This window comes from Melospiza melodia, chromosome 3, assembly GCF_035770615.1.
Source record: "Melospiza melodia melodia isolate bMelMel2 chromosome 3, bMelMel2.pri, whole genome shotgun sequence".
Lineage (NCBI taxonomy): Eukaryota > Metazoa > Chordata > Aves > Passeriformes > Passerellidae > Melospiza > Melospiza melodia.
Window position 1 is genome coordinate 63,865,875 of NC_086196.1, and position 14,510 is coordinate 63,880,384.

General features: G+C 42.6%; 1 protein-coding gene across 3 annotated transcripts in view; it reads right to left on the minus strand.

Annotated features, from left to right (window-relative positions):
• Positions 1 to 14,510, minus strand: part of TTC7A (tetratricopeptide repeat domain 7A) — a 168,262-nt gene that overhangs the window by 107,422 nt on the left and 46,330 nt on the right. For all 3 annotated transcript variants that reach the window (XR_010027142.1, XM_063152044.1, XM_063152045.1), the window contains one exon: positions 5,609 to 5,713. Coding sequence is in view for 2 of the 3 variants with exons in the window: in XM_063152044.1 (XP_063008114.1) it covers positions 5,609 to 5,713 (105 nt within the window). In the remaining variant the exon portion in view is untranslated. The remainder of the gene's footprint in view (positions 1 to 5,608; positions 5,714 to 14,510) is intronic.

Genomic DNA, 14,510 nt, shown 5'->3' on the forward strand with positions numbered 1-14,510 from the left:
GTCTGCACTGTGGAGATGAGAAGGGGAGGAGGGAAGGCCTACCATGTTATTCTCTTAGAAGCAACAAAAAACGAAGTCTCAAAGCCCTCCCTCCAATCTGGTCCTTACTGTTCTAACATTTTTCTACATACTTTGCACCGAAAAGCTAGTGGAGAGCAAGGCAGCATTCCAGGCTGCAGGGAGAAGCTCCCTGCCTCCAAAACTTGCATGCAAGAAAGACAACATGGGGGAAAAACAGCCTAAGAAGAACTTTCTGCATTTTAAACTCCAGCTATATAAAGTGTCAGGAGGCACCTGGAACCATTAGCTAAGCAACCCCTCTATCACACCAGAAAGCAAACACCTGGCACCTGGAAAGAGACAGGCTGCCAAACTGTGAACTGACACCAACGAGATGGTAATGCTCTGGGGCCGGTTGGGCCTTTTTTCCCCTTTCACTTCCTCTTTCATATTTGAAAGAAAAAGAACAGTTGCTAGCTGTGCTACCCCGAGGGATGTTTCCCCTGGTACCGAGAGTGGCTGTTCCAGCCACCACTGTTATTTGGCCACAGGTTTTGGTGTGTGCTCAAGCCAAGCCTGGAGGCATACTGACAAGGGAGTGGAGAACAGCAGGTGCTGTCCCCTGGCCTAATGCCACCCAGCTGGTGTCCAACTGCCACCCAGATTGTTTTTAGAAAAGCTCAAGCCCTACCCCACTGAATCAACAGCTTGCAGGACTAAGTAGAAATTGCACTTCTCACCAGCATACATTTAGAGTAACTAAGGACAAACAAATCAGTGACGTACAGCAGGATGAAAACAGCATTTTAATGTGCCAAAAAAAGAGGAGCACACTAAGGAGGAGGTAGGGAATGCATCAAATGACACTGGACTTAGGACAGCAGACAAGGTTAATGAAGCAGGTGAATTTGGACACCCATGACACTGAACAATACCCAAGCACTTAAAAGATCAAAATCCTACAGAATGGGTATGTATACAAAATTACACATGATGTTAACTAGTTAAATTGACCTCTTAGCATTTTAATTACACTGGGTTGTAGCTATAGAGACTAATTCAAAGAGAAGAATATAAATAGAGTGAAATGAGAAAGATAAGAAGAAAAATGCATAGGAAGAAAGTGGTCCATAAGGCATAGTCTAATGAAAAGGTTTTGTCCCACAGCTGTTTACAGCACACAAAGCCAATCACGTTATGTATGTCAGAAAAAAAATCCTGTGCTTTCTATTGCTGGTCTAGTCAGCATTTGCTCTCTGCGTCACCATTGTTAAGCCCACCAATTTAGTCTGTGTAAACTCAGCCCCCAGCACTTAGGAATACTCAGGCCTTTCCTCCACTGTAGCTAAAGTGGTTTGTTTACAAAGGCAATGTATTGAAGACAAAATTATTGGTCATTTTTAATGTCTAAAACCCACGGGATTGCCCCAGAACAGCAGTGGTGATGTAAACAAGAATGTCTTCTAAAAGACAGAAGAAATACCTAGCAGCTCCTTGCCCTTCCCTGCTTTCTCAGCAGCCTCTCACTCTGGTGATGCTGATCCTCTCAGATGTCTGTCAGCAGGCAGAGTAACTCCGTAATGGGACTAGATTTCATCTTTTAATATTATTCATACTGCACTATGACCTAAGCATTTCCAGGTGACTCCGGGGCTCCTAAGTGACTGGGTACCAGCACATGCATAGCATTTATTATCTACAGTGGCAGGGTCAACAACAGACAGAAGGGGAGAGAAGCACCCTCTGATGAAGTGCCCTGTGAAAGTAATGAATGGTAAGCTGTCACCTCAGGAGTATGCAGCTCTAAATCTGCATCCTGCCAACGCCCCTGACACACAAACACCATGACATCCCGACCTCATGGCATGTCGCACTCAGTTTTTATAACTCCATGCACAGCCTGCCCTGGCCCAACACCACCACTTCTCCCTTTCCCTGACTGATGGCATGATCTCTGCCTTCCCAGCAAAGTGCTGCAGTAGAGCACTTGGCTGTGCATACTAGTTCAAAGAAACAAGGGAAATATGAGATACAGCACCATCCTGTGCAGCTTTTGCCATGGAACAAAGTCCTTTGAAAAAGCTTCTATTAGCTGATAATACAGGCATCATTTGACGCTACACAAGCTTAGCACACCACCACTATTGCTATTATATCAACTGTGGAGCAATTAAAATGATAGACATGGCCTCATGTCTTCCTGATTCTTGTCACAGTAGAGTTCTAGAAGAGTCAAGCCTATCCTAGGACTACAGTCCATTTCGCTCTATGTGTGTTTACAATATATTCAACATGCCTCCATTGATATCAACTGAGTAAAAGGCAAAAGAAAGCATCAGGGTAATCCTGAACACCTCAAACATGGCTCCCAAAAATGGAGAAATTCAGTATTTAATGCTTGTCTGTAGGAAGAAGTTCCATTTTTAGTATTTTCACAATACCTGCCATAACAGCATCCTGGAGAACCTAGATTAGTAGTGAAATTAACAGAACTGTACTATGAAAATATTAAAAACAACAACTCATACTGCAACTCAAAGTCATTGCCAAAATAGGCAAGTGAGCATTCAGCTGAGACTATGCCAGGGAAGGCTGAGTGAAAGAGGAAATTGCAGCAAGCCTTTTAGTGAGCAGAACTCTGAATTTATAGTGGAGCAAGGCAAAGCAACCTCAGGATGGACATGTTCCAGTGCAAGCTACCTCAACTCTTCTACGGAAATTTAAAACAATACTCTGACCTACAATAGTCAAAGACTTCACAGTGCATTCTGGAAAGTTAAAAGACAGCTGGCTAAACACAAATGGGCTTTGTGTTTGCTTGATAGAATCATCCATGTGCAAGTGCAGCCAACTGCTGTGCTGAAACCCCAGCAAGCTGGAAGGTTTAGCAGCATGTTACCTCAAAAGTAATTCTGAGCCTACTACAAAAGCATTTAAAACACCTGTGTAATAGTTCAGATACAGTACAGAGGTTCCAACTTTGCTGGACAGGTTTGACTGCATCCTGACCATACAAATGTGGTTTACATATGTACATTCATTTTGAAGCTTTTCTGGTCCTCCAAGTCTACTGGCTCAAGCTTTAGAATTAATGAAGTATTGATTTATTGTTTACAGTGGATTTTTTTTTATTACCTCTAATTCTGAAAAAGGGAGCCAAAACAGTGCTTATGCCACTCAGTTGTTTACTGCAGGCCCAATCCTAGAAGCTAGCAGTTGATGGGGTAGATCATCTGATGTAAGCCAGCAGGGTACCCCTAACATGCCAGCAGAGTACTGCCAACTTGCATCAGTTAATGATCTAGTCATACTGCCACAACAGAAGCTGGGGAAGGCTCAGCTCTTTTCTGCATCAGGCTCTGCTACATATTGATTTGCATGGCACTGTATGAATGCATCCACGTTTTCACTTTGATTTGTTCTGCAATGAGAGATTATTTCATAGATGTGATCAGAGCATCCTCAATGTTGTAAATCATTATAGTATATTTCAATTAATTTTCTGTTTTCCTTGCTCTTAAAGTGTGCTGAGACACCATGTACAAAGCCAGCAAAATGACTTAAGTGATCACTAGATTAATCATGAAAGAAACTGTTCTGTGCTTCTCATGACATTCTGTAATTATCCATCTGCATAAATGTTGTATTTTGGGCTGGTTTTTTATTGCTAGTAGCTGAAAGAAGACTACAGTACTGCTTGGCCATGGGCTATAAACAAACTGGCTACAGTACTGCACCACACAGTAGACAGATGCAGGATATAAATTAGCTGCTTCATTTGGATAAATGGTGATCTGATTTCACCCTTTTCCTGCCTAGCCAGAAATCAAGTACACAGATATATTTCCTAATTGAAAAATTAATAATATTTTATATATTCTGAAAAGGAAGATGTATTTGAATATTTGTAACTGCTAATATTTGTCCATTAGACTGTTCCTGTCCCATGTCTATCTTCCTTTCTATTTATACTGGCATTGATCAGCTTGTTAACTTCCAGTTTAAATTATTCAATTCTGATTTGATTGCCATGTAATTTAAATGCAAATAATTACTGTAAGGATGACATTTAGAAAAACAGCTCTGCTAAGCAGGAAGGTCTTTATTAGGCACAGGAGTCTGGCAGTAATATCAAAAGCACCCCTTTGACTAAGAGATGTGGGAACCTATCATTTCAGTTCTTTTAAAAGATGATCTGATTTCCCTCAGACTCCCCTTAATTAAAACCCTTCTATACCATCATCAAGTTTGCTATGAGGGTAAAGCATAGGCCACTGACTGAAAAGAATGGGAGAGGGAATATTTTTAATTTGGTTTTAGATCATAAGGCTGTGCTCTAGATAACTGCATTAAAATTGCCCTCTTGTGAAATCATGATTTTATTTCATAATACCCCCAGTTGTGAGCCAGGGTCTGTTTGAATAACACTGAAAAGCATTTCACACAATAAAAAGGCAGTACATAGAAGAAAAAAAACCTCTTGCTTTGAAATAATCAAAACCAGCTCATTTTTCCCTTCTTTACTTTATTTTAAAAAATAACATTCACTGTGAATCTTTTTATATATCACTGAATGACTTTCAGCCTTCAAAATTTAGAGACTGAGCTGCAGATAGAAGAGAGTTAAATTGCTCCAAATGTAGAGCAGAAGTAGGTTGGGTAGTTCAGCAAGGATTCCCTTAAGGTCCTCAGACTTGAAGATTTTTCCTAGAAAAAGATGCTGCCCAGCTTTTGCTGACTCACATATAAGCTTAACCACTATAGTTTGAACAGTGTAGTTCATTCAAGAACATACACAACCAGACACCCTCCCTGACAGTGGTGTAAACTGATACACCTCAAGTTTAGCTGAACAGCAGCTTTCATCAGACAGGGATGTAGAAGGTGGGCAGGTGGGGTAAGGGAACAAAACAAAAGCAAATTGGAATAGAAGCAAATTGGCTTCTACAACTTTTCTCAAAGATCTGTGCAGATTATTCTGGCATTTTCTTTCATGTTTTCTTGCATCTTGTTTTACTTCTGTTCAGCAACTGTAATCCTTCACTGACTGCAGGGACACCTCGTGGTGAGGACAGGTGAGAACAGCAGGCTGCCATTCAGTTAATTAAACCAAATAGAGAAAGAGTGACAGATGTTTCTGTTCCTTTGGATAATCAGAATTTCATGGGCACACAACTTCCACTCCCACTCCGCTTCTGGGGCGTACATTAACACATCCAGAACACAAAACATTGACACAGCAACTTCAAGAACAAAGGACTGAGTTGTCCAGCAGACCCGAACTATCCAACAGTCCACTTATAACTATTAACTTGTGTCCTGCAGGGGCTACAAGAGTGGCTGATTCGATGTGACACTCAGTTGAAGCAGCAGTCCTCAGAATGGCTGTTATGACTTTCCCCCCTCCTCCTTTCTTCAATGTGCCAGCAAAATACCTTTAAATGACTCACTACAAAATTTCTTGCAGGGATTTTCATTTTTTATAAAGGGCACACATGTGTGTATGATTTTAGCAGGGATTCCCTTTCTCCCCATTGCAACTAGACTGTGGCACTGTCACTGCAGCACCTAATCCGTTACATAATAGGAATTGCATCAGCTTGCTTACCCAGTGCAGTGACCCAATGCAGACCTTGGCAGCCAGCAGAGGCACGGTGGGATCTGTAGGTCGCAGTTTAGCACACTCTCTGAGCACTGACACGGCATATGCCGACTGGGGGAGTGGGAGAGAGGAGGAGGAAATAAAAAAGGCTGATTAGACAATGCTGTTGAGAGTCCATGCAGAACATTGCAGTGACATGTACAAAGAAATGCTGTGGAGAAAAGAATCCCATGTCAGCAACAAGTCAGCAACTTTATTGCCACCTCCATATGCAGCCGTGCGTACACACACGCACACAAACACACTCTTCCCACGCTCAGAGGAAACACGCCTAACAGGCAGCCCTGTCTGTGCACTTCACAAGACACAGTTTTCTTAGCTATCAATGCACTGGTTATTTTAACTCTGCTCTCCCAATACACAAGAATTCTGCTGTAGCTTTCCTTGCATATAATCATCTTCCAGTAAGCCAGAAGAGATCATAAAGAGCTTATCCTCCAGTACATTCATATTTTAGGCCGACTTCACTCAAGAGAGGTTTGTTCAGCTGAAGCAATCTGCTCAGTAGGTTGTTTTGTGTCTTCTCCAGTTCCAGAACATACAAGAAAGCAACTGGGACCCCACCATACAAAGGGTGGATGCAGATCAATACACTGTACACTGGGTGGCCCAAGCACATGTTAGAAAGAAAGCCCATAAAGCTCTTGCTGTCTTTCTGGTGTTAGGTTACCATTAATGAGGATGTTTTCCAAGATTAACACTTGCACAGCCCTTTGGCTCTGATGTGCTCTGCAAACATTGTGTTTTACAGCATACATTCATGGCTGCCACATTTCAGATGCTTTAAAGGGGAGTGAAGAAAGCTCTGGTCTGAGGCAGTGATGAGAAGGCCACTGCAGACAGTAAGAAGGTGACAGCAGTTGCCCTACCAGAGACTCCAAGCCCATTTCACCCAAACCACAGTTTAAACCTTCCCCACTACTGACCCTAATCCAAATTTTCTCACACTTAAGCTCAAGGGGTATCTTGGAATTTCTCCTTGCATGCCTGTTTCCTCCCAAAGTCTTCCACACAGTCCCAAGACACAATGTTCCTGCTCAGAAGAATGTTAAATAACCATGGCCTTTCAATATTACAGAAGAGTGGCAACAGAAGCTTGCAAAGCCCAACAATCTGCTATTCCTATCAGGTCCTGGGTGTCTCCTCCTGACTCCCAGGGGCTCTCCCTACCAGAACTCTGATCTACACATACTCTGGTGACTGCTGCAATCCCCTGCAGCAACACCACAGCTTCACATTCCCACTGTCCATCAGCACTTTCCCCCTTGCCACCACATCAAAGTGGGCTGCACCTGCCAGCTTCTTCCTCCACAGATTGAAGGTCCACTTCTTGCTACTGAATTAAAAAGCTTGATTAGGAATTTGCTTGGAAGGGAACCTGGAAAAATGGAAAACCAGATGTACACCAGCCATGCCCACCTTAAAGCAAAGTGGGGTTTCATAACCAATGCAGCAGGGCGCAAATCCTCCTGCTTGAAAAGCTTGGGTACCAACCTTGTGGTCTGAACAAGAGCAGCAGCACACCCTGTATTCTTCAGGTTGCTCACACTTGTGTAGAGCATCAGGCAGGATCAGTAAAAGTGAGGAAGCACTTTGCTAATTTAAAATTCAAAATGCACACTTTGCCTAAAGCCATAAGGAAGCTTGTCTCAGACCAAGGATGGAAATCAATAAACTTTGTCCTAGAGCTTGAACCATTACTTCATCCCTCTGAGAAACAAAGATGTGTAATTCAACCCTGAGGTACAGGAAAACACACACTGCTGTGCTCTGTTGCCATGAGGTGACTAGCATCCCTCAGAATGAACCTCCCTGACACCTGTTTGTTCAGAACAAGTGGTGTCCCAGGTTTTAGTGGCATCTTATTCCCCTCTCACACAAAATGCACTGAAAGCAGCTGGTATTCCCCGCAGCATGATGGATGTGCTGGAAATCCAAGCATAATCCCGTAAGGTACCTAGGCCAGATGATATCTTCTTACCCTCCTACCTGTATTCCAGATCCACAGGTGTATCCAGAAAATAAATAAATGTGACAGCAGGACAATATGCACTGTGACAGCCAGTATATCTGCAGCTGAACCCCACCAACCCTTGTCATCTCACCATGCAAAAGTGAACTGCAAAGGCCAGATATGTAAAAGGCCATACACTGTCCAGAGCCAATGCTTGCAAAAACAGACACAAGCTCAACCCAGAGGTTATTTCTCAGCTCCCCTCCAGCACTGCAGCTGCAGGGAAAGCAGGAGGCACCTGGGAGCTGGTGGCTGCTCTCCTGTGATCAGCACAATCAGCACTAGCACAAGCCAAAGCAGTGACAGGCCTGTCCTAATTTGGGCCACAGCTGCAGGACCTACACCAGAAGAGAAGTGACACAAGCCATTCCTTGCCAGTTCCTCTTGAACTCTGCTCCCTCTCTGTCTGCAGGACAAGCCAACACCACAGCCTCCAACACCTCACATCACAGAGCCCTGCCATGTCTGTCCTGCCCCAGGCCAGCTCAGGAGGCCACTGCAAAGCAGTGACTACAGAGTGCTGCACAGGAGAAGGTCCCACCTTGTGCCTACACACAAACACCTCAGGTGTCGAGTCACTTCATTACATATGCACTTGAGAGCTTCTGAACATGGATTTACAGAGCAAGAGGCACAGCTTCTGCACTGCTCCTAAAACATTTACAAAGTTATGTCATTTTAAAGAAGTTTATAAAATTTGCAGCTAAACATATGGAGCAGAAGTGGTTTTGGAAACAGGGTGACATGAAGCCTTTCTCCCCAGCTGCATTTTAAAAATTCAAGAGATATTATATAATTTCACCTTGAAAATTTTACTCAGCAGATATTTTATACAGATGATGAAAACATGAGTCAAGGAATGACAGGAGAAATAATATCCCACTCCCACAGTGACCTTACTTAGAGGAGACTGGCATGACATGTAATACCAAGGTTTCCTAAAGATACTAATTACAGACATTAATAGCCAGGGAAAAAATATCAAGCATTCATTATTGAATATCATTGGTTTGTAAAAATATTTAGTATGAAACAGTGTTTGTGCAACATTGAAATAATCTGGTAATTAAAATGTACATATTCTTTCACTTAGTGTGGGTGGACCAGGCAGCCAAGTGCATTGTTTGTGAGATTCACTGCAAGGCAATAATAATTTGATTTATTGGTGAGGCATGTTTTGAGAAGAGCAGAAATTGAATTCCAAGTGAGCACATGCTTCCCACTCGTGATTCTGAGCTTCAGAGCGGCTCACACAATGATTCAAGCCAGGATTTATGGTGTTTCTATTTAACTTGCTAATTGCTGGCTTATAATGACTGCACTAGAATCAGTTCCCTAGGACTTCAGAAAGCTAGGTCTCATTTGGCCTCTCATCTAGAGCAAGGAATCACAAGGAAGCTATTGGGGAAGGATGGAGAGGACACATCCTCCTGCATAATTATAGTAGCCATGGTTTTGAATTCTGTAAGTGAATAAAATGTAAAGAAAAATAACTATCCAAACACAGAACACAACTCCTACTCCCTATTTACTAATTCAATAATGAAGCATGGAGGCATACTCCTCAAAGATGTTTGCACATTGGCAGAAGGGAACCAAGAGCATCCTACAGTTAATCTGCTTTCTTCCTTTTCCAAATGGCTCAAGAGAATTTGCCATCAGTTATGGTAAACCCATAGATGCTGCCCAAATGGTTTTTCTGGATTACTCCAACACAATTCCCATTCTTTCCCCTCCTTTGCTCTCTCACCATACCAAAGCAATCAGAGAAGGAAATAAAAGAGCCATTTTATATTTAGAAGATAAAGAAAACACAGATATAAGTTAAAGGAAGATTAATTTCCAGACAGTAAATAATGTCTGACAGACTTGTGACGTGCCATGAACAGTTGCTCTTCTCTTGCACAGGTTCCATAAACCTCCCTAGTTTTTTGCTTCTTTGCTACTTTTCATCCAGAAGGAAAAATGTTCCTCAAGATGGTGTGTTGGTAGACAGCCTCCTTCCCAATTTACTTGGCAGTTTAGTATACAAATGAATTTCTACAACTAGTGCTGCTGCATTTCTTGCATCATCCTGTCTAAAAACTGCACTATTTCAAAGGGATTGTGGGGAAGTGGAGGAAATATTTCATCCCAGTGCAAGAATTATTATTCCCTGTGTCCTGGGATTCACAGCCATTTAGATATAAATGACCTTGAACTGACATAGAAAGATGAGAGAATGAGCAAGCAATTAAGAACTCTGCAACCAGTAGTTTTGCTGTTAGCTTTCACTGAATTTAGAGATTTCTGTGAATCTCAGCATGAACATTATTCCCCTAAGACATTTACTTCTCTTAACACAGGAACTGATTCCATCCATTTTCTTTTGCTTTGTGTTTATCAAATTAGAGCACTGGAGTTAAGCAGCTTCAAATACTCCCTCTTAAAAGCACCTCTTACATTCTAAGATCTATAAGCACACATTTGTACTTGCTAATGTGACAAACACCTCACTTCACACTTTCTGTCAAGAAAAGAGAGTTAAGCCTGAAGGCAATTATAGAGCCCACCTAGGTATTCTGCTCAACAGCCAGGAATCTTAGGAAATTTCCATTTTTGTACTATCTACAGCACACAGACAAACTCCCTTCTAATCTTTCCTTTGCACCACAAGAAACCAAACTATTGAATATCCCCAAGATAGCTGACCTTTGTAACAGGATCTTTAACCAATGAATGTTCAATATTTTAACTTTCATTCCCCAGCAATGCTATTTAAGGAGCCATCCGAGGCCTCTGCTGCTCCCAAGGTTCCTGCCTGCAATACAAAGAGAAATGTACATTTTTTTTTTAATGTCAGTTGCCTAGCAACCAGCCTAAGCTTTTGCAAGGATACCAACAGAAGGAAGAGTCTAAATCATAAAATTTGTCTGCTGTTGCTGCAGAATTATGTATTAAATATATTTTTAACTTTCCTTCTAACCTTCTGGAAAGCTGTGTGTTGGCAATACAGGCATGGCTGAGTCAAACTTGAAGCTCCTTGAAGCACTTAGAGACATCTGCTTTTGCTGCACTGCTTAAATAAGGTGAAGGATTCCTTTTTTTGGGTGCAGCACAGATAGGAGCAGCTCAGGCATTAGCTTGTCATTATTTGGCTATGACCAGTGTGTATCAGCAACTTGTTAAGGGCTCCAAAATCAGAGTTCACGTCTGTGTAAGACTAGTTTCAAAACCTTAAAAATGCTGCCAGCACAAGCTTTGGGCAGGACTGCAGTATCTCCAATTGCTGAGCAGCCACAGGGAGGACAGTGACACTGCAAGACTGGCTCTGGGAAGAGCTGGAGTCCCTCAGAAACACAGCTGAATGACAGATGCCAAAAAGGATTCAATTACTTTGTATAACACCAGACACCTCCTGAAGCATTACATGATTAGGAAAACCATTCAGGTAGACATGCATGATTTTTTTTTCCCTGTTGCCTTAAAGAAGAACAAACATAATGGCTAAAAGCAGAAAGAAGCATTTTGTGTAGCTGAAAGCAGCTTTAGCTGCCTCATTTTGCAAGGTATCATGCTTGGAGCATCCCCTACTGCCAGGTCTACCTACCTACAGGGCAGTGCTGACCATTGCTCCTGAGCTGCCCTCAGTACGGGCTTGAGGGGGCTGGGGAGGGTCAGCAACAATGCAGCAGTCTCTGAGGTCACACAATTGTTGTCTTCAAGGCAAGCACTGAGCTGGCCATGTTCTGCAGGGCTGGAGAGCTGTGTGGCAGGCACCAGAGGAAACATAACCCCCATGAGCAACCCAGCACAAGGCCTGCTGAGCACAGTCCTTGCCTCCAGGTACTTGCCTCCAGCTCCCCAGAGCTCTCACAGAGGCTTTTCCCCACAGACCCCTCTGTTGTTCCCAAGCTCTTCCTTTACTCACTCTTGAGGTACCTCAGCCTCTCAGTGAGCACACAGCTGAGGGGTGAGCGCAACTATCCTCTCCTAGCAGATACTCCAGCCTTCCATCAGCTGGCCTAAGGCTATATTACTGCTCACTCCTCCTCTCCAGAAACACACATCCTAAAGTTCTTCATTCACCAACCAAGTTGTGTTGTGGGGTTTTTTCAGGCAGAGACATTGAACATGACTGTGAAAATGTTCCCATGCATTGCATCCACTAACAACAATAAACATCTACTGTACCTTAAAGATTAAGACTCATGAGAGTTGAACGGCTCAACTAGGGCACCCAGCACTTTTAGACTACACAGACTCAGTTGTGTTCACAGAATAATTTCACTGCTATCCTTGAAGAATCCCTCCCTCATTACCATTAGGAAAATGGCAAGTTGGTATCACTAAACACAAATCTTGCTCCTTGTATGGTAGGCAGAAGACAGGCATCAATGCTGCAACATGCTGTCCAAGGCATGTATTTTAACACTCACAATGCAGATCTAGGAGACTTTCTTAAGTACCATAAACTTAAGCTAGAGCCTACTCACTATGCACTTTTTCTCTATCCCAGGGAGCTCCAGCAACACTTTGGGACACCCAGGCTCTGCCCTGTGTGAGGGTAGTAGGTGTGGAAAGGGACCTGAAAATGGAGCATGTAACTGATCCAACTGGTCCAAGGCCAAGGAAATGCTTGTGAGTGCACAAGGACCCTATTACACATCCCTTGTGCTTGTAATACATCATCTAGACACTATGACAATTCTGCCTCCAAGTTCAGAAATGCCAGTAGAGCTATCCTAGTCTGCAGGAGGGCTGTGTGCTGGTAACCTCCAGAGAAAACTGTAGAGATGGAAAGCAGCAGCAGAGAACAAATCTACCCCAAGCAGCTCCCTATCTTCTCTGCTGTGAACGCTACCAAGTCTTTTCCACTCTGTAAAAACAAGTTTGGTCCTTCCTTCCCCCATGTTGCTCAATACTGGTCACTTTTTCAAAATCTTGAGACGAGCAGATGCAACTGTCTGCACTGGTTTGACTCTGGCAGCAGGACAGTGGCTTGTCTCAGTGCCTGAGGACCCTGCCAGATGGCACCCAGCTATTACACCACTTGCCACTCAGCCTCCCGCCTGGCCACGCACGGCAGCCGAGGCAGGGAGCTGCAATGCCCACTCAGCCTCCAGCTGATACTGCCACACAGCTGAGGTTATTACCAGCAGAAGGAACTCAAAGCATCTGTGAAGAATTCAGCATTCAGCACCACAGGAACAGGGCTACTGCATTAGAATGATCTAAACATCTTTGGCCTATTCAGAACTGCACTTGGTGACATAGGACATCTCCCACCATGTCCTTGCCATTGTCTATGTTTTCCCAGTGCTTCCTTTCCTTTCCCATCTAAATTTGTCTACAAAAGTATTTCAAATGTAATGGTGGATTTTTGTCATTTAGATGTACATGCCCCTCTTGTTCAGTGAATAGAGCTCAATATAAAAGGCATTCCTAAAAATGGGTTAAAAAACAACCAGAGCACACCATCTCTCTTAGGGTGCAAGTTTCTGAGAAACACAGGAAAGTGAAATTGCTGCCACTCCATTATTTCCACCACTTAAGTGGATAAAAGACAGACAGAAAGGTTATGCTTCCCTGAGTTTTTTCATTTACCGTTTTAGGAAGCCCCAAGGCCTGTAGGAACTCACTGAAGTGATGTGCCTATTTTTGTTAAGACACATGCTTTTCAGAATAATGTGTAAACTCAAGCCTACGTGTGGTAATGAGCCAAGGTGGCTGGCCTGACATTCAGACTGATCACTTGTGAAAAATGACAATCACCATTTGGCAATTTCTCATCTGGCAGAAGAAGAAACTACACTGAAATTTTACTTAATTGACATAGTCTGAATATACAAATGAAACATATCTCTAGTTAAATTCAGTATAGAATAGAGGGTGAGATAGGATTTTATGGCACTTTTAAGAAGGTCAGAACTGAAAATCCTAAAAACATGTTTAAAAAAAAGAGAAACTAAAGTTTCCAGTATTTACAGGTTGATAAAACTGTTCCTGTCATGCCTAGGATTTATGAGTGCAATTTGCTGTACTGCAGAACAAGTAATGCTGCAGGATGTGAGGTTTCATTACCAAGAAATGAGATCATGAATTGGCTGTGACTGAGACAGGTGAAAATAGATCTTCACCTATAAAAGCTCAAGTGTACTCTGCATTTTGCAGTCTAGACTGACCATACTGTTTTCTCATCAGCTCTTTCTGCTACACTGGAGCACTTGCTTGTAAATGAACTCTGTCCTGCTATCAAGCTGCAAAGCAATATAAAATGAATGCCACATCTCCCATTAGCAAGATGACGCATTGCAGAGTATATGACAGGAATCCTCAGGGAATACTTTGGGATTAGAAGTGAAATACTGCACAGATGGGATTGTTGGGTAAGGGAATTCCCTCTGACCCATATAAGGCTCAGAACATTTAGCACTTTTACATCAATAAGCAAGACCAGGACATTTTACCTTGTAAATATTTAAAGTACAGGTAAAAAGACATGATGTACTTGAAAATCTGAAAAGATAGGACAGCTACAGAGATAAAAAACATAAAGAGCAACACAAATATCTAAGTAACAAACATTCTTTAACAGGTAGGGAAGGTGAAGAGATATACAAACACAGAATGGACAAGAATGGAACTGCCATTCAAGTTGTTAGAAGCTAAAGATCAGGTCCCACTTCTCCTAACCTATGCTAACCTAAGACTGAAGCACAATTATTCTCTGCATACACTCACTCAAACATCAACAGTTAAAGATCTTCATTTGCTCTCCAGCAGATTACTAGAGCTATAGCATTGTCTGCTGTTGAGAACCAGGTCACACAACCTGTAAAGCCTACAGAACTC